Consider the following 18,959-nt stretch of genomic DNA (forward strand, 5'->3'; position numbering starts at 1 on the left):
AGGGTTGATTGTAAAATCCTTATATCTTCTTCGTATTTGTTTACAAGATACAATATTTTCAACCCCAATATCTTTTCAAGCAAAGATGAAAACAACTTTCATGCATTTAATAAGAATAATTTTGATATCTTCCTAATTGAGTATTTTTTTTGAAGCTGGTAGTTTAAATTGTGTAGGTTATACTTAAGCTTATTTTAAGTGATGAAACACAAATAATGCTTTATGAATGAGTGCCCTGACACATATCAAGGTCTAGCATAATCTCTTGCTTTTTTATTGCTAAGTAGCAAAATAAATAAATTAGTATTGATCGTGAAAATGTGATTAGAGTCAAGAATCTATCAACTAAATAATAACATCAGTCGCAGCATCTTTAACAAACTTTTGGGTAGAATGAAATCAACATTTGAAGAATTATTTCTAATCAATTATTTCTAAATTTTGCAAAATTGTTTTACTTTAAAAAGTGACAATGATTATGCCTATCATATATTCCCAAACTGTTGAAAATAATAATAAATGAAATGATGCAAACTTTATTCCTTGTACTTTTGGTGATTTTTACGATTTGCATTAAAGTGTTTTAATAACAACAAATCTCTCAAATGCTGCTGTCATATAAGTTCCATAATGAGCTGCGTTATGCGAAAAATTTATCATATGCCAAATGCAGCTAGCGTAGCCACAGTCCAGCCAGCTTAGTCTGGTCCGAAGCTTCTCTGTTGGCTATTGAGATATTGTACACCATAGCTCCTGGCCAGACTGCCCAATCGCGCAGGCTGGTCTGGATTTGTGTAGGCCTTGTATGGCATAAGACCCATTTTTTGCATGACATTGCTCAAATGGTCAACTTTGCAATGGTTTACAGATAAGTGACAACATCCTGAAAAACTTCATAATTTAAAAAAAAATGGTCAAATGTTTTCAATTAGTAAAGTTTTTTGTTATGATGAAAGTGTAGTTTGCCCTTGCGCATAATATCATTTGACATACAAGAGGTTCTCAATCAACATAATTATTATTTTAATTCACATGGGATTTGCAATTGGCCTAACAATACATGCACACTTCATTGCTGCTCCACAGAACATACCTTAGATGTTGAATAAAACATGTAAGTAATGTGCATGGACTTTTCAAGATGTTGTCACTTATTATGACTGAGATCAAATCCACTATGAAACACTAGTTCTTCTACTGTATTTTTAAAGTGTAACAAAAGTCTCTATTTCCAGTAAAACTGATAACACAACATTGTGTTAAAAAGTTTACCCTTGCATTATGGCTCTAAAATAAGATAAAATGATAATCATAAAATCAGCAATTCAATTTGCAATATTCTAAAATTAATACTTCACATATCAAATGCATAGTAGCTAAACAGTTAGACAAGATTCTGTATTCCAGAAAAAGTGTAAGAGAAGATTGAAAAAATATAATAACATGTCATCAAATGTTCTAGACCTACTTTTTAGTTATGTTTTCAAACAGATGCAATCAACTAAAATCTCAATTACAGAAAAGCTTGTTAACCGTGAAGCCCAAACAAATCATGTTCACTTATAAAGTGTAAAGAAAGGCTATAATAAAACTCCAAGGCTGTTTTTTTTTATACACATGAATTATCTGTTTCTCGTTTCATGAACTTATTAATTTTTTTATATTTTAAACATTTAAAATGTTTGATTAAAAAGACAGCAACAGAAAAACACATCATACGCCAAAATAGAAGCATCAGTTCACAAAAAGAAAAGCCATGACTTAAAAATCTGTTATTTACAACAATTAGAAAACACATGGGAAAAATAACAACAAATTAACAACAATAACATAACAAATTAGTTACAATATGCTTTTCAAACCATTTGTATCTTGACATGATATCTTCTGTAAATATTAACCTACATTATTATATTTATGCATGCCACTTTACAACAAATATAAATTTACTTATTTTATTTTTTAATGGAAAATTGATACTTACTGCCCCTTGAGGATGTTGACGCAGAGAATGAACGAGAAGAGAAGCTTGTCCTTCTCAAACAGTGAGCGGCACACGTTCCGGTAGATGCTGTTTGTGAAGTGGTCGTTCAGGTTGAAGATGCGCTCCTCCAGCTGTGACGAGGGCTGGCTGTTCATGATTGACTGCAGAAATATTTTAAACGAATTAGCAGTGTGCAAAATTGTTGTATCTTATTTAAAAATGCTAAGCAGTTACAATAGTTTAACATCTTAACCACAACTCTTTTTAAGGTTAAAACTATTTAATAGGAGTTAGATGTGTGCAATATCGGTGTATCTTATTGAGAAACAATTAAGCATTTACAACAGTTTTATGCTTCCACTACAATGTTTTACACAGTAAGGTTAAACGGTATTTATTAAAAAGTTATGAAATATGCTCAGATTAAATTTTTTTTTTTAAAGTTATTCATCCATCTGATATGATAAATAGATCAAGTTATAAGAGAATATATACCAATGACATTTAATCAACTTTCCCTTTCAATGGACATCGTCTTCAGAGAAAAATTCTTCAAAGAAAAAATCAAGTCATCCCTGATTAGCCTGAGCAAATCTAGGACAGCACTTTACCCACATGCAATAAGCCCAGCACTTTACCCACATGCAATAAGCCCAGCACTTTACCCACATGCAATAAGCCCAGCACTTTACCCACATGCAATAAACCCAGCACTTTACCCACATGCAATAAGCCCAGCACTTTACCCACATGCAATAAGCCCAGCACTTTACCCACATGCAATAAGCCCAGCACTTTACCCACATGCAATAAGCCCAGCACTTTACCCACATGCAATAAGCCCAGCACTTTACCAACATGCAATAAGCCCAGCACTTTACCCACATGCAATAAGCCCAGCACTTTACCCACATGCAATAAGCCCAGCACTTTACCCACATGCAATTGGCCCAGCACTTTACCCACATGCAATAAGCCCAGCACTTTACCCACATGCAATAAGCCCAGCACTTTACCCACATGCAATAAGCCCAGAACTTTGCCAACATGCAATAAGCCCAGAACTTTACCCACATGCAATAAGCCCAGCACTTTACCCACATGCAATAAGCCCAGAACTTTACCCACATGCAATAAGCCCAGCACTTTACCCACATGCAATAAGCCCAGAACTTTACCAACATGCAATAAGCCAAGAACTTTACCCACATGCAATAAGCCCAGCACTTTAACAACATGCAATAAGCCCAGCACTTTACCAACATGCAATAAGCCCAGTTTTCCCCAAGCTCTGTTCAAATATTTCCTGGTGATTTACCTATCTGCAAATAGAGGTTGATGTACCACATCAGGAAGTACTGGACATGGCGTCAATATGGGGACAAAGCTCTTGGAAAATGAGACTTAATGCATGAGTGTTAAGTGTCTCTCAGATAAGCCTGTGCAGTTTGCAGAGGCTAATGAGGAAAGACACTGTCTGCTTTTATGTTTTTTATAATTAGAGGAATTCTTGTCTAAGTCAAAATCCAGTTTAGGCGAAGTGTCTTCCTTGATAAGCCTCTGCAAACAGACTAATCTGGGATGACACTTAACGGACATTCCCTTACCTGCAGATAAAGGTTGATGAACCACGTCAGGGAGTACTGGTACATGGGCTCAATGTTAGCCAGATCGGAGATGCAGAAGAACAGGATAGAGGAGTGAACCGCAACCGGTTTGTATCCGTTCCTCGTCTCATCTATCATCCTTTCAGTCTGAGTGGCGATCTCTTGCTTCGCCGCAATCTCCTCCGAAAGAGCCTTGGACGAGGACAGGATCTTGATAGCTGTCTCGTCCTCTAAAATGTTACCCTGTCAATGAAAAATTAGGAAATTAAGCCATTTATTAATGTAAGTTCATTTCACACAAGAGGCCTATGTTTTTTGTCACTCCAACCAGAACAGTAAAGCCAACCATCACACACAGCTATGTGCTCAGTTTGCCAAAAGATCATTGAGTCCATTTTAATATTTTAGTAGTAAGTTAACCCTTAACCCTTTCAGTGCGGGAACCGAATTTTGAAGGCCTTTGCAAACAGTTTGGATCCAGATGAGACGCCACAGAACGTGGCGTCTCATCAGGATCCAAACTGTTTGCTATTCTGATAGTATTCTTTGAAAAAAATCGAAGAAAATGCTAATTTTAGAAATTCAGCAGACGACATTTTAGCAGAAGACAAATTTCCCAGCATGCAAAGGGTTAACCTCTCAGATAAGCACTCTTGATTCATTTGTTATCCCTTAGAAAATAAATATAAATTTATGACATATCTTAATACATTTAAGTTTTTAAGGCTTCATTTCCAAACCTTAGGAACTGATGAACGCAAACAGCATAAAACCTGAACAGAGTACGAGTTACTGGATACTTTCAGCTTTAATGGTTATTGTTGTTTCAAGGTAGTCTTCACTCAGCAAAACTCCAATTTAGGCTGAAAGTGTCATCCTTGATTAGCCTGTGCAGTTTTCCCTGAGCCAGACTCATATGCTTAGGTTATCATACTGTATGCTCTTGTTGTTTAAAATGTAATTCAGACATATATCAGAATAGAAATACAATAGTGAACAGCTGATCAAGACAAGACTTTACATACATTTTACAGTAATCCTACCACACGATGCACATACCTGCGAAGAAGACAACACCTCAAGTATCTTGTCCTCTATCTCCTTGAGCTGCTTCTGATTGGCTGCCGACTCGAGGATGAGCTCGTTCTTTTTCTCCTCGAGCTCGGGTTTCTCCTTGGCGGCCACGATGCCCAACAGCTGGTCCTCCAGGCCCTGGGGGGTGATCATGAAGTTCACCAGGCACACCTGAAATATAGGGCAACATGTACACCTGCGAACTACCGGAACATGTACTTGAAACCTGTGAAATAGTCAAACATGTGATTGCAACCTGTACACTATCGGAACATGTGTTTGTAAATGGCGCTGACTCTTTTTTTAATAGAGTTTACATTTTGGTTGCGTTTGTTATTGTAAATGGAGTTGACATTTTGTTTGACTTTGTTGTTATTTTAATGGAGAGACATTTTTTTAATTATCATGAAGTTTACGAGGCACATCTGGAAAATAGCAGAACATGTGCTTGACAAAAGGAGCTAACTTTGGTATGCTTTTTCATTGAGCTTACATTTTGTTTTGAAGTGGTGGTTACCTCTAAAATAGCAGAATATGTGCAGGACAATGGAGATAACTTAGATTTTATAACCAATGGAAGTGAATTAGTTTTTTTAACCCTTTAACAATGGAGCGGGTTTATTTTTTAACGCTTAACCAATGTAGCTGACTTTCTTTTTTAACTCTTTACTAATAGAGGCAACTTTCTTTTTTTAATCCTTTACCAATAGAGGTTACTTCCTTTTTTTAACCCTTTACCAATGGAGGTTACTTTCTTTTTTACCTTTTACCAATAGAGGTTAGTTTCTTTTTTTAACCCTTTACCAATAGAGGATACTTTCTTTTTAAATCCTTTACCGATAGACGTTACTTTCTTTTTTTACCCATTACCAATAGAGGTTACCTTCTTTTTGAATCCTTTACCAATAGAGGTTACTTTCTTTTTTAACCCTTTACCAATAGAGGTTACTTTCTTTTTTAACCATTTACCAATAGAGGTTACTTTCTTTTTTAACCGTTTACCAATAGAGGTTACTTTCTTTTTTAACCATTTACCAATAGAGGTTACTTTCCTTTTTTTAACCCTTTACCAATAGAGGTACTTTCTTTTTTAACCCTTTACCAATAGAGGTGACTTTCTTTTTTAACCCTTTACCAATAGAGGTTACTTTCTTTTTTAACCCTTTACCAATAGAGGTGACTTTCTTTTTTAACCCTTTACCAAAAGAGGTTACCTTCTTTTTTAATCCTTTACCAATAGAGGTTACGTTCTTTTTTAACCCTTTAACAATAGAGGTTACTTTCTTTTTTAACCCTTTACCAATAGAGGTGACTTTCATTTTTAATCCTTTACCAATAGAGGTTACCTTCTTTTTTAATCCTTTACCAATAGAGGTTACTTTCTTTTTTAACCCTTTAACAATAGAGGTTACTTTCTTTTTTAACCCTTTACCAATAGAGGTACTTTCTTTTTTAACCCTTTACCAATAGAGGTGACTTTCTTTTTAACCCTTTACCAATAGAGGTGACTTTCTTTTTTAACTCTTTACCAATAGAGGTTACTTTCTTTTTTAACCCTTTACCAATAGAGGTGACTTTTTTTTAACCCTTTACCAATAGAGGTGACTTTCTTTTTTAACCCTTTACCAATAGAGGTGACTTTCTTTTTAACCCTTTACCAATAGAGGTTACTTTCTTTTTTAACCCTTTACCAATAGAGGTTACTTTCTTTTTTAACCCTTTACCAATAGAGGTGACTTTCTTTTTTAACCCTTTACCAATAGAGGTGACTTTCTTTTTTAACCCTTTACCAATAGAGGTGACTTTCTTTTTTAACCCTTTACCAATAGAGGTTACTTTTTAATGCTTTAACAATTGAGCTGACTTTTTTAGCCCTTTCCCACACAGATATGCACTTTGATGCGTTTGTAGTCTCTAAGAAAATCAAATTAAATTTAAAAAAAAAATCTTACTAGATTCAAGTTTTAAAGTCTTCATGTCCAAAACATAAGATACTGATATGCAGCAAAGAGAATGAAACCTGAACAGACTGCGAGTTCTGGTTCAATATAGCCATTGTCACTTTGATTCTGAGCGGGAAAGAGTTAGATGGAGTAGACATTTTGTTTTGAAATGGAATTGCCTTTTAGTTATAAAATGGAATTTACATTTCATTGAATGGGAGTTCACTTTTTCTTTTTTTGCATAAATGAGTTTACTTTTAGTTTTTTAATTAGTTTGACATTTGTTGACATGGAGATGATATTTGTATAAATGGAGCTCATGTTTTTAAGTATTATATCAACAGTGGAATTAACACAGTTCAACTAGACATTGTTGAAACAAAGGTATAAACAATTAATAATTTTGCAGCATAAAGGGTCTGTTGTGAAATCATGAAGTGAAACATGTACACATAAAACTTCAGTCAATGTGCTCTAAATGAAGACGACATTTATAAAAGGACTTGCACACAAAAATTGTGAAAAAAACAATCTCTTTTATTCTTGACAAAACTTTACCAAAACCCTTTTTAATAACATGTAACAAACCTTGACAGAAACTTCAGGCAGATAGTGGGGGTTGCGCAGACTGGTGGTGATGTAGAGCCTAAAATCTTTTGAGTACTCAATCAGATTGTCTCCAAGCTTGATATAATCAACTCCCTGTTGACGGAAAGTCAGCTTCTGCAAAACTGGCTCTAAAATAGGGTCAAGCTCCTCGCCCACATTTTCGATCAGAATCGGAGAGCCAAACTGAATAGCGTTCTCCAGCGAACGCAGATAATTCGTGTCAGAGAGTTTGATCACTCCAAGCTTGTTTTCTCGCTCCATATTTTTGACCCACTTGTTGGCCTGGCCCTGAGGGTCAATGAGTAGGGGCCAGCGACGAGAGTTGTATACGATGATGCCGTTGTCAATGCTGAAGTTGTCCACGGGCAGTCCAGCAATGTTCCACGCTCGGATCTTGACAGGCTCCCCGAGGGTCACGTTCATGGAGAACACCTTGGAGCAGGGGATGTTCTTAGCCAGGCACTGAGACAGCCACTGGAGTGTGATTTCCTGCAAAAGGTAAAAGTAAAGGATGGTTTTATAGTCTGATCTTGATAACTTAATATCTACAGCCAACTTTCACATTTACCTTCCTGATCACTGGGCTTTAAGTCATCCTTTTACACAAACAAGTACAGATTTTGATGGCATCCAAGTGTAAAATTACTTCAACCCTTTACCACTCAGATACGCCCTTGACCTGTTTCTAGCCCCTTAGAAAATACAATTAAATTAAAGACCTTTCTTACGAAATTCAAGTTTTAAGGGCTTCAATTCCAACCCAAAGATACTGATGAGCAGAAAACAGCATAAAACCTGAACAGCAAGCAAGTTATGATGGTTGCATTTAGCCATTTTCACTTTGCTTCTGATTGAGAAAGTGTTAAGCCTTTTTTTGTTCAATTTTGTTTCCGGATGATCTCTTTGAATTCTTATAATTTTACAAAAGAAGTACATTTATCATCTTATTCTTGATAGAAAACAATAACTTACCAATATAGAAATTGATACACATAAATTATGAGTATAATACTATAATAGTTTGACCATCATGCCCAATTTGACGGTCAAAGGAATGTGTTTGTTTTTTTAAAGATTTTAGTGCGACTTAACCCTGAGTTTTAGGAGGAATATTTGCATAGTCTTAAAGCTGAGATTTGAGATTTTTCGTGAGCTGACCTACACTGTCAATACTCAGCTGAGTTGAAACTCGATTCTCATCTGAGTTGAGCTAAAAAATTGAGAATGTTCACTGGTTAAATCACAACAACTCAAAACTCACGTTTCTGAACTCCACCGTAAATGCACCCAGGTAGGCGACCACTCCGGATGACAGAAGCACATCACCTGTGATGTTTGTGTACTTCTCACCGAGCGACCTTGCGGCCTCGGTCCAGCGCTCCTTCTCACCACCCAAGCCTCCAATAAGCTTCTCGGCTCGGTCAAGCTTCTTGGAGCACAGATCGATGTTATCCTCGAGCTCTTTCTTCTTTTTTGTCATCACTTCAAACTCGTCATTTAGGGCCTGAAGTTTGTCTGTGACCTCTTTCAGCTGTGCACGCTTCTCATTCAGTTTGTCCATCTGAAGTGCAAGCTCTCCTTGGGCCTCGGCCAGTTTGATTTTCTTCGGAGCCACGACCTTGGCGACCCTGTCGTAAATGTCCATGGCCTTGACCCATCTGCAGAGGCCTTCGCAAGCGGTCGACGCATTCTTGATCACGACTGGGTCGAATTCAGGATTTGGGATGTATCTAAACACAAAGTTTAAAGGTTAAGGATTATAGTTTGTTATTGACTGAGAATCTTCAGCCAACTCTCATATTATACCCCTGATCACTGGGATGCAAATTATATGTTTATACAGCCACTGCACATTTCCCTCACAGGTAACACTGTAAAGATGTCAATATTAAAGCATGTTAATATATGACACATACAAGTTAAAACTCTGATACTAAACATGTCTCAAAAATAATTTGCATTAGATTATTTTAGTAGTAACCTTGGAAACATAATTGTTAAAATATCCATTCCAATCTTATATAATATAACTTGCAAATCAGTTTCTACTATTTCCAGGTCCCATGAATAGGTCAATGTCATAATCTTACACTACATTTTGTAGTCACATTTTGGATAGTTTTTTTGAGAACCAGTTAGCATTTAATTTTCTTTGAAGTACTTTTACATCCAAATAAATACCTAATTTAGCAACACATTTGTCATGCTACTGTGGAATGCACTGACTTTATATAATTCAAAGAACATTAACATTTATCACAAGTACAACGCTAGAAACTCACTTTTCTCTGATTTTCTTGATAACAGGGGGTGCTATGTTATCCTTGTCATAGGTTTTTAGTTTGTCAAGGAATTTCATATCACCCAGTAACTTTTGAGACGACCCCCAGAAGTCTTCTATCATCTTGCCAGAACCGCTGGGATCTGGTTTTCTCTCTGGTTTCTGGTTTAACATGACGCAGATAGACTCCATGACCAGCTTGATTACTGATGGCGGGTTCTGAAAGGACGTAAAACATGTAAAATAAAACATATAAGACGTAACAAAAATTAAACTATCAAACTCCAAGGAAAAAACTTGTTGAGGTTAATACTTCAACACCTTACTATAGTGATGTCAGTGGGTATTAAAAAATCTTCAAATAACTAGCATAAAGTTGATAAATTTCAAATGTATAGTTAGTTTATAAATGTTTTGCTAAAAACATGCCTTCATGGCACTGATGCCATCGGATTAAAAAACAACAACTTCATACAACCAGAAAACTTTGATGACATCAATGAACACATACCTTCATGGACTTGACGACAGTGATGTCCGCAGGTTTCAGTGTGTTGAGGGCCGATATAGCAGCCTCTAGGGCTGGTATAGCCTCTGCAAGGTCACCCTCACACTCATCCTTGATAGCCTGCGCAGCGGCAGCCGCTTCATTGGCAATCGCCTCGTCTGCCGCCACAACCTAAAGGACACAGGAGATAACTTTGTCATAAGAATAGCTTTTATTCCTTAACTTCTTAGATACACATTTTGACGTATCTGTAGTCCTTTAAAAATCTAATTAAATTAAAAACTGTTCTGACTAGATTCAAGTTTTAAAGGCTAAAACTAAGATATTGGTAAACAGCAAACAGCATAAAACCTTAACAGACTGCAAATTACTCGCAGGCTGTTCTGGTTGTATGCTGGTTGAATATAGCCATTTTCAATTTACTTTAAAGCAGAAAGGGCAATGCCAAAATTCAGAAAAATCCCATCTTCTATAACTGGTATGCATAAACAACGCTGACCCCCTGTATGTTACTTTTATTAACATAACAAGAAATGTGTTTGTCAGAAACACTATGTCCCCTTCTGCGCCGCTTTTCATTAATTAATTAAGTATTTTTTTTACCTTTGACCTTGAAAGATGACCTTGACCTTCCACCACTCAAAATGTGCAGCTCCATGAGATACACATGCATGCCAAATATATCTTCAATATTGCAAAAGTTATTGCAAAATGTTAAAGTTTGGGCAAACAAACCAACAGACACCACTATAATGGTGGGGGACATAAAAAAAAAATAGGATTGATTTGTGCCTCAAGATAAATTAGGTTTCCCAATAAGAAGTTATAGGTCAATTTATCACAGAAAGTATACTAATCATTTCTCCTACATGAAATAATAGACAAACAAAGAATATGTCATCTTGATCAAACACACTCATAAATGTGTAAAAATTAAAAGTATGTGACTGTAGTCAATTATTTCCTAAAAAGATTTCAGCAACAAACAAGTTTGCTATATACCACTGTTTTCAAACAGTAAAAAACAAACTCGACTTGAATACCTCTTTTTTAGCCTCCACTTCCACGGTATCTTGCTCAATCTTTATCATCAGCTTTTCCGTCTCAGCCGAAGTCTTGATCAACTCCGGTTGTAAGTCCCGCAACTCTTGCTGCATGACGGACACCTGTGAAATAAATAGTAGACACACTTTTGGTGAGAAGATTATGTTTCATTCTTGTTTCATTCAATGTTTTAGAACAGTTTTCAACATATTCCACCAGGAATGTATGTAGTTGTAAGGGCAGACAGCCTTTACTCACAACCATGCATAAATAGACATTGTCCATCCACCAATGGAACAGAAATAATTAATTAGCAAATTTAAATCAATTGAGCCTCATTCTGATAAAACTTACTGAAGTACATGCGAGTAAAGTGTCGTACCAGATAAGCCTGTGCAGTTCACACTGGCTAATCAGGGATGACACTTTCTGCTTTCATGGAATTTTCTTTTAACCCTTTCCCACTCAGAAGAAAAGTGAAAATGGCTATATGCAAACAGCATAAAACCAGAACAGCCTGCGAGTAACTCGCAGTCTGTTCAGGTTTTATGCTGTTTGCTGCTCATCAGTATCTTTGGGTTGGAAATGATGCCTTTAACATTTGAATCTAGTTTGAAAGGTCTTTATTTATATTAAACTTTCTGGGGGACAACAAGTGCGTAAAAATATGTATATAAGTGGTAAAATAAGTCTCTGCGTAACAAAAAATCTAGTGCGAACCTGTGAGGCTGCAAACTCCAGCTTCTCCAGCCCTGTCAGGTATCGATTTCTCAACAGGGAAATGTTATCACGCTTTATGCCAAGCAGTTTCTTGAACGTCAGAATCAACTCTAGGTACGAGGTGGGCGTGACGTAGTTGTGACGACGGAGCATTTCCATGAAGCGATCGGACAGCTTGAAGACGCTCTCGTGGAACACCTTGCACATGAAAACGACTCCCGCCCTCAGCGTGTCTTCCATCTCAATCTCTTCAAAAAATTTGTTTGCCACCATTTCGAGTGCATCTGACGGCCATGTCTGCAAATGAATGCGTTCAATTTATCACATGAAACAATTTCTGTATATTTTATCCAGTGTAGCTATCTATGTTGTTTAAATAGAATTTGTTAGCAATCATTTCAAGGGCATCAGACAGCCATGTCTGCAAATGAATGCCTTCAATTTGTCACATGAATATTGGTCACATAGTATCACAACTCTGATACTTAACCAACATCCTAATTTTACAGGAACTGTGGTAAAGTGCAAATAGGGAACAAAATAAATTGTGTTTATAGCTTAATTGCAAAAGGGCTAAACAGCATACTTAAAAATCATCTATATTCTTTGCCATAAAGTTTTGTGGTTTTTCACACGCAAAAAATCATGGACACGTTTTTGTAAATTCCTTGATTGGTCAACCCTAGAAATCAACAAAAAATCAATTTCCCATGAATAATGGTTTCACAATGTATAGACATTTCAGCATGAAACTTTTTTATTTAATATAGAAATGTAAAGCAGATAGGCCTACAACAGTTTCTTCCTTAAGCCCAAATATGGAAAAATCTGACAGGTCCTTTGGACTTTCAGTAGATGAGCCCTGTTCTGAGAAAACTGGGCTTACTTCCCTTGCATAAAGTGTTGACCAAGATTAGCCTGTGCAGAAATGAACATTTACGCCTGCACTGATTTTGGTGAGACCCCCTAAACAAGAAAAATTCAATTTAATTGGAAAGTGTCATCCCTGATAAGCTTGTGAAATCTGCACAGGCTAATCTGGGATGACACTTTACATACATGCATTAAGTCAGTTCTATTTTTAACAAATGTCTACTGACCTGGAACCAGTCAATGGTACAGCAGTTGATGAGTGAGGGGAACATTCTCAATCGGTTCCTGAAAGCATCTCCTATTGGACTCATTGCTAACACAACGTGAAGGTTGTTTCGCACACGGTCAATGAAGTAGTTGTACATCGCCAGAGGTGTAGCCTCCATTTTCTTGCCCTGAATTGGAAATTCTTTGGGTTAATTTATTATTCCATTATAAATTGTAAACAACAGCCATTTGAACTTTCAAATGACAAAAACATAAAGTATTAGAATTCTACCATGTAGATAATCTTACAATAGTAAATATGAAAGTATGTATATTAATTTGCCTTCAAATGAATACTACTGCACAACATAATGTTGTTTTTTTAATCGTGGAAAATAAGATGGTCTTAAAACAAGATACCTTGTTTATTCAGTGGATAAAAATACAAATAAAAATTATACCAACTGATAACAAGTTACACAACGCCCATGCAGACAACACTTAATGAATAATACTATCAAGATGACTTTTTAATAAATTAAATTATCAACTTATATGTATTCAGCATTATTTATTCCAGAATATTATACTCTGAATGTTCATTAACTTAATTACTTGGTAAATAAACTATTCATTCAAGACTAATAACCCTTTTTAATAATGACACAAAATAATATACAAGTACAAATAAAACATGCAAAAATATTCGTAAATACATAACACTAGGAAATAAAATCTAAGCATGCAAGATACAAGGGCAAAAAAAGTTATTCCGACCAGTGCCAACAAGACAAAAACATGTCACGTATGTGCACAAACTGACTACAATTAAGTCACCCCTGCAAATATTTCAGTTTCAGGGTTGTAAGAGTAAGCGTTAGCCGCCTCTTTTTGCTCTTTCTCAACTTTGGGTTCATTGACAACAGGATTGGGACTTGGGCTTCGTAATCGACCTCCTTCAGCGGAGCTTCGCCCATCTCCACTACCTTCGCGCTTCTCATGCTGTGTTACCATAGCAACAAAGATTGAAGGGATATTTAAGCAACAGTTCATGGCGGATGGCGGAACCATATGGGTGTACAGCATAACTATGCTCTTTTGTTAATATATGTTCAAATAACTGCATGATTTTATTGCTTTCTGATTACAGGTTATTTCTACATACAGAGATTCAGACAGATATGAGAATACAAGACAGAAATTATTGGAAGGAAAACTTCACAGCTACATGCAATACTGGCTTATTCAAGCCTCATTACGGGCAAAGTGGGCTAAATGCATGTCACAGGGTAAAGTGTCATCCCAGATCAGATAAGCCTGTGTAGTCCTCACAGGCTAATCAGAGATGACACTTTCCCCCTAATCTGGGCCTAAACTGGTTTTTCGGTCAGAAGAGACTTCCTTGAAACGAAAAATTCCATGAAAGTTGAAAGTCTTGTCTTTGATTAGCATGTGTAGACTGTACATACTGATCTGGGACAAAACTTTTCCCACGTGCATTTAGCCCAGTTTTCCCAGAACTAGGCTAAATTGAACTATTTGTTCACTACACTGAACTGTTAACTACTGCTTACACAGTCTTTAACTAGATTCATGATTTTAATAATCACAAATATGTTATTTGTTGCTTAATATATATACAAAACCAATTTAGGCAGGCTGCCATGAAATTTAATACAAAGTTCAAGACATTACATACAAAAGTGACACAAAAGGCATATTTTGAATTAATTCAAGATATATTTTGCATACATCTTTACCTTTAAAAACATCTTTAGTTTCTTAAAGTTTAATGTTCACCATATAAAATATCTAGAAAAAGAGACATTTTGTTCTTGATATACTGTCTGAAATGTGTTTAATTTATTTGTTTCTATACTATCAACAAGGTAGAAGGTAAACAATGAGGAAACAGGGTCATGACATTACTACAGCTGGTCGTGGGTTCAATGCAACCATGCATCAGAGAGGGAAACACATTTCTGACTATTTCACTCTGAACATTTTACGCTCAGATGAAACTAAAAGCTAAAGGAAAGCACTTGAAGCAAAAGTCTACAAGATATATTTTTCCTGCCTTGCATACGATTCTAAGAGGTAAGGGTTAAAGCTATTTTAAATGAAGGAGAAATGTTTTCTAAGAAAACTTACGCCAGTCATTGAATATGACGCCTAGACATAACAACAATATCATGAATGATTTTTAATATTCAAAGCAAATAATTGTTGCTGCCATCTTATTTGTTAAATATGTGTCAAAACGAAACTGCACTTAGACATAACTGGGGAAATACAAAATCGATGGCTAAATATGAACTGGTAAACAAACGAAGGGACACAGTGAAAATGATACGCTTGATAAGTACAGATATTTCATTTTGTACACCAACTGAATTATATTTTTTAACTCATTGTCAAAGTTTTAGCAACCGCAATATCATCACATGTTAACAATAAATTACTCAATATATTACGTAGGTTTTTACCACGATAGTTATAATTATCAATTATAACCAATTAACCAGACTCACATAACCTGAGGAACAATGAAGGATAAATGGAGCGTTTGTGATGACAAGATTGAACAGTATTACTCAATTAAAACACACCATTTTAGCTATGTATGCCTGCAAATATGGATTGAGATGAAAAGTTAACATATTTAAATTTGTGCAACATTACAAAATGACTTTATCTGTTGTTTACACAATATTACATTTTTTTGAACTAGATCAATATTATAAGAAACTCAAATTTGTGTACTATATGATACAATTTATATGCAACAAACATTTAAAACATTAAACTGTAATTGCAATAATACACATTTATTTAACATTCATTTCTATTACAAATACCATATATGTCAGAGACAAACAAAATAGCAATTATGCTCCATGTTCATTTGCAGGGGAGCATAAAGAAGAAAAGTTGCAAATAGAATTGACATATAAATATTACCACAAACTGCAGAACAAATCACACTGTTATAGCTAGTTACAAAAAGTCTTTTCTTTAATACCCATACTTAATAAACATGTTTTAGTAAATCAAAAAAGAAGTAGTTGATTTTTTATTAAATGTCTAAAATGTTTAAAATATCACAAAGTTTTTTATTATTTACATTTTGTACACACAAGCTTTGAATTAGACCAAAAGGTCAGAGGAAATCATCAAGAAAGTATTTCAAAGAGCCTCTTGTTTACTTGTCAAGTGGCAAGTAAAAATCTTTAAAAAGAAAACAACAAACACTCTTTGGAAAATTATTTATACAAATTATATGAAAGTTACCTCTACTTGCCTTTTCCAAAGTTAGCCTACTTAACCCTTTCCCACTCAGAAGCAAAGTTGGCTATATGCAACCATCATAAAACCACAACAGCATGTGAATTACTTGCATGTAGTTCAGGTGTTATGCTGTTTGTTGGTCATCAGTATCTCAAGGTTTGAAATGAAGCCCTTAAAAACTTGAATCTTCTGAGAAAAGTCTTTAATTAAATTGGATTGTTTATGGGATTAAAATGTGTCAAAGTGCATATCTGAGTGGAAGAGGGTTACAAAAACTAACACTCTTCTCAAAAATGATAAAAAAATTCTGAAAGTGGTATCTTGTACAGCAATAGCTTGCCTTTTCCAAATTAGAAAAAAAACACACCAGGGCCTGTAACGGTATTCACAGACCCATTCTAAGACTTTTTGACCCAAAATGAAAGCAAATATTGTCCAGCACTGGAAAGATATTCTTTACTTTTAAGTAGGGATGGCATCGAATACCTATATCGGTATTTGAATATTCGCAAATCCATTCAATTGAATATTCGAATATTCGCATACAACATCTAGATTGATTTAACTTCTATTATCAATTCTGTTATTCGAATACTGACCATTCAATCGAATATTCGAATAATTTTGCCATCCCTACTTTTTAGACTCAAGTCTTAGAATTGTTTGATGAAAACTGACCCAGCACACTTAAAGAGATTATGAAGAATGAGAAAAGAACAAAACACTACCTCTTGTCTGGCGACAGCCTGCATTTTTTCAATGAGCTCCGCCTTCTCGTCCTGCGCGAAGAGGTTTGGCACATCTCCAGTGTTGAGGATCATACTTATGTCCTCCATGAAAGACTCGTCCTTGATCTGGGTGTCAGCAAACAGGAACACAGTCGGCTTGCCCTCACTGCCAGTCTTCAGGAACAGCTGTCAAATAAATGTTGGGAAAAATTTTGCTTGGTATTTAGATGATAAATCAAAGGCCTTGACTTTTATAACAACCCTGCATGAAAAGACATGTGTTACCTGGCAATGGTCCTAATAATTTCATAAATATGTGTCTTGTTCTGTGAAAGCTGGTCATAATGCATGTGCGTAAAGTGTCGTCCCAGATTAGCCTGTGCAGTCCGCACAGGCTAATCAGGGACGACACTTTCTGCCCAAACTTGATTTTCCGTATTTATAAGAAGGGACTTCCTTGGAACTAAAAATACCATTAAAGCGGAAAGTGTCGTCCCTGATTAGCGTGTGCGGACTGCACAGGCTAATCTGGGACGACACTTTACCCACATGAATTAAGCCCAGTTTTCTCAGAACAAGACACATATTATCACACATAAACATACATTATTCAAAAGCAGCTTTCAACCAATTGAGCCTCATTCTGAGAAAACTGAACTTAAATGCATGTGCGCAAAGCGTTGTCTCACATTGGCCTGTGCAGTCCGCACAGGATAATCAAGGTAAACACTTTCTTCTTTTATGGACTCTTTCGTTGAAAGAAAGTTTAGAAAATCCAGTGTAAGCAGAAAATGTCAGCCCTAATTAGCCTGGCTAATTTTGGATGACACTTTACAAACATGCACTTAGCCCAGTTTTAGCAGAACAAGATCCGATCTATCGTCTTACCTTCTTGATGTCCTCTCTCCACTCTGAGGCCGTGTAGTTCCTGGTAATCTCTATCTGGAACAGGTCGTAGTCTGCCATGAACGCTGCCAGCTTGGCTGCACTCTGACGGCCACTGCCTCCGATACCTGCACATGTTCAAATATAAATCAAGGGCTTTTCAATATGCTGGCTTTTGATGCAGTTGAGCTAGAATAAAAAGGTTTAAAGTAAATTAAACTAAATGTATTTTATCACAGAACCATTTTTTTAACCTATCATTTTTTATGCTGTACTGTTTTGGTTTTAAAACATAGTTGTCCTGATATCACTCTGCTCTTATAGGTAAAAAAAAGAGGTAACTTTGCTATTTTTACCTTTTTTTCTGAAAAAAAGAAAGAAATAGCAAATATTTATTGAAAGTTTCCCTTTGCAAAAGCAATGTGCTCGTAGAAATGATAAAATGCTAACTACAAAAGAATTATATAATAGGAAAATGTAAGCATTGGAAAAATATTTTAACAGCCCAAAACCATTTAACTGACAATTTCATATCAGAAAGAAAAAAAAGGAAAGATGTATTTGCCATCAAGTTTTGAACTTTTTTTAGACATCCAACGATTGATGACTTTCAATTGACGATGAAGTCAAAAGTCCTACAAAAAGTCGGACTTTTGATTCCTAAAACAGTATTGTTAAAGAATTCAAATTTTCTGCCCAAGCGGTGGTTGAAAATTGCACTGAAAAAGTTTCCCCACACAACCCAAAGCAATCAGTTAATGGGCGCAGAAACGTCCTGAACTAAACAGCATTCTACAGTGGAAACCCTCTAAACCGGATCCTCTATATACCGGAATCCTCTCTAAACCGGACAATTTGTCCGGTCCCAATTTTTTCCCTATAAAACCATGCGTAAAATATCTCCGCAAGACCGGAATCCCCTCAATTCCAAAAAACCAGTCATTCTTTGGATGAAACTTGGGTCATTCCATACGTAATTGTACCTCTCTAAACCGGTCAGGATCGGTTTATTGCACCTCAGACCTAGAGTCAAAAACTGGTGAATAGCGGATTAAAGAGGCGTGAAATTAATAAAGGTGGTCGAAAATTTTGCAAACTGTAAAAATTGCAAAACAATTTAACGAGACTTGGCGTGTGAAGTACATATCGGTCAATAGAAGTGATAAGACTGATTATAATTACTGATAACACAATAGGGTTCTTTAGTG

General features: G+C 35.8%; 1 protein-coding gene across 8 annotated transcripts in view; it reads right to left on the minus strand.

The window, feature by feature from the left end:
• LOC127867479 (dynein axonemal heavy chain 3-like) overlaps positions 1–18,959 on the minus strand; it is a 127,962-nt gene that overhangs the window by 23,424 nt on the left and 85,579 nt on the right. For 4 of the 8 annotated variants that reach the window (XM_052408644.1, XM_052408641.1, XM_052408643.1 and 1 more), the window contains 14 exons: positions 17,755–17,879; positions 16,867–17,052; positions 15,002–15,022; positions 12,871–13,038; positions 11,771–12,067; positions 11,050–11,172; positions 10,010–10,177; positions 9,500–9,717; positions 8,479–8,947; positions 7,197–7,706; positions 4,651–4,836; positions 3,592–3,834; positions 1,985–2,145; positions 1,273–1,287 (listed from right to left, as the gene is read on the minus strand). In XM_052408644.1, the coding sequence (XP_052264604.1) occupies positions 1,273–1,287; positions 1,985–2,145; positions 3,592–3,834; positions 4,651–4,836; positions 7,197–7,706; positions 8,479–8,947; positions 9,500–9,717; positions 10,010–10,177; positions 11,050–11,172; positions 11,771–12,067; positions 12,871–13,038; positions 15,002–15,022; positions 16,867–17,052; positions 17,755–17,879 (2,890 nt within the window). The remainder of the gene's footprint in view (positions 1–1,272; positions 1,288–1,984; positions 2,146–3,591; positions 3,835–4,650; positions 4,837–7,196; positions 7,707–8,478; positions 8,948–9,499; positions 9,718–10,009; positions 10,178–11,049; positions 11,173–11,770; positions 12,068–12,870; positions 13,039–15,001; positions 15,023–16,866; positions 17,053–17,754; positions 17,880–18,959) is intronic. The other 4 variants (XM_052408645.1, XM_052408642.1, XM_052408646.1 and 1 more) reach the window with 3 other exon arrangements.

This window comes from Dreissena polymorpha, chromosome 2 (assembly GCF_020536995.1).
Source record: "Dreissena polymorpha isolate Duluth1 chromosome 2, UMN_Dpol_1.0, whole genome shotgun sequence".
Classification (NCBI taxonomy): Eukaryota; Metazoa; Mollusca; class Bivalvia; order Myida; family Dreissenidae; genus Dreissena; species Dreissena polymorpha.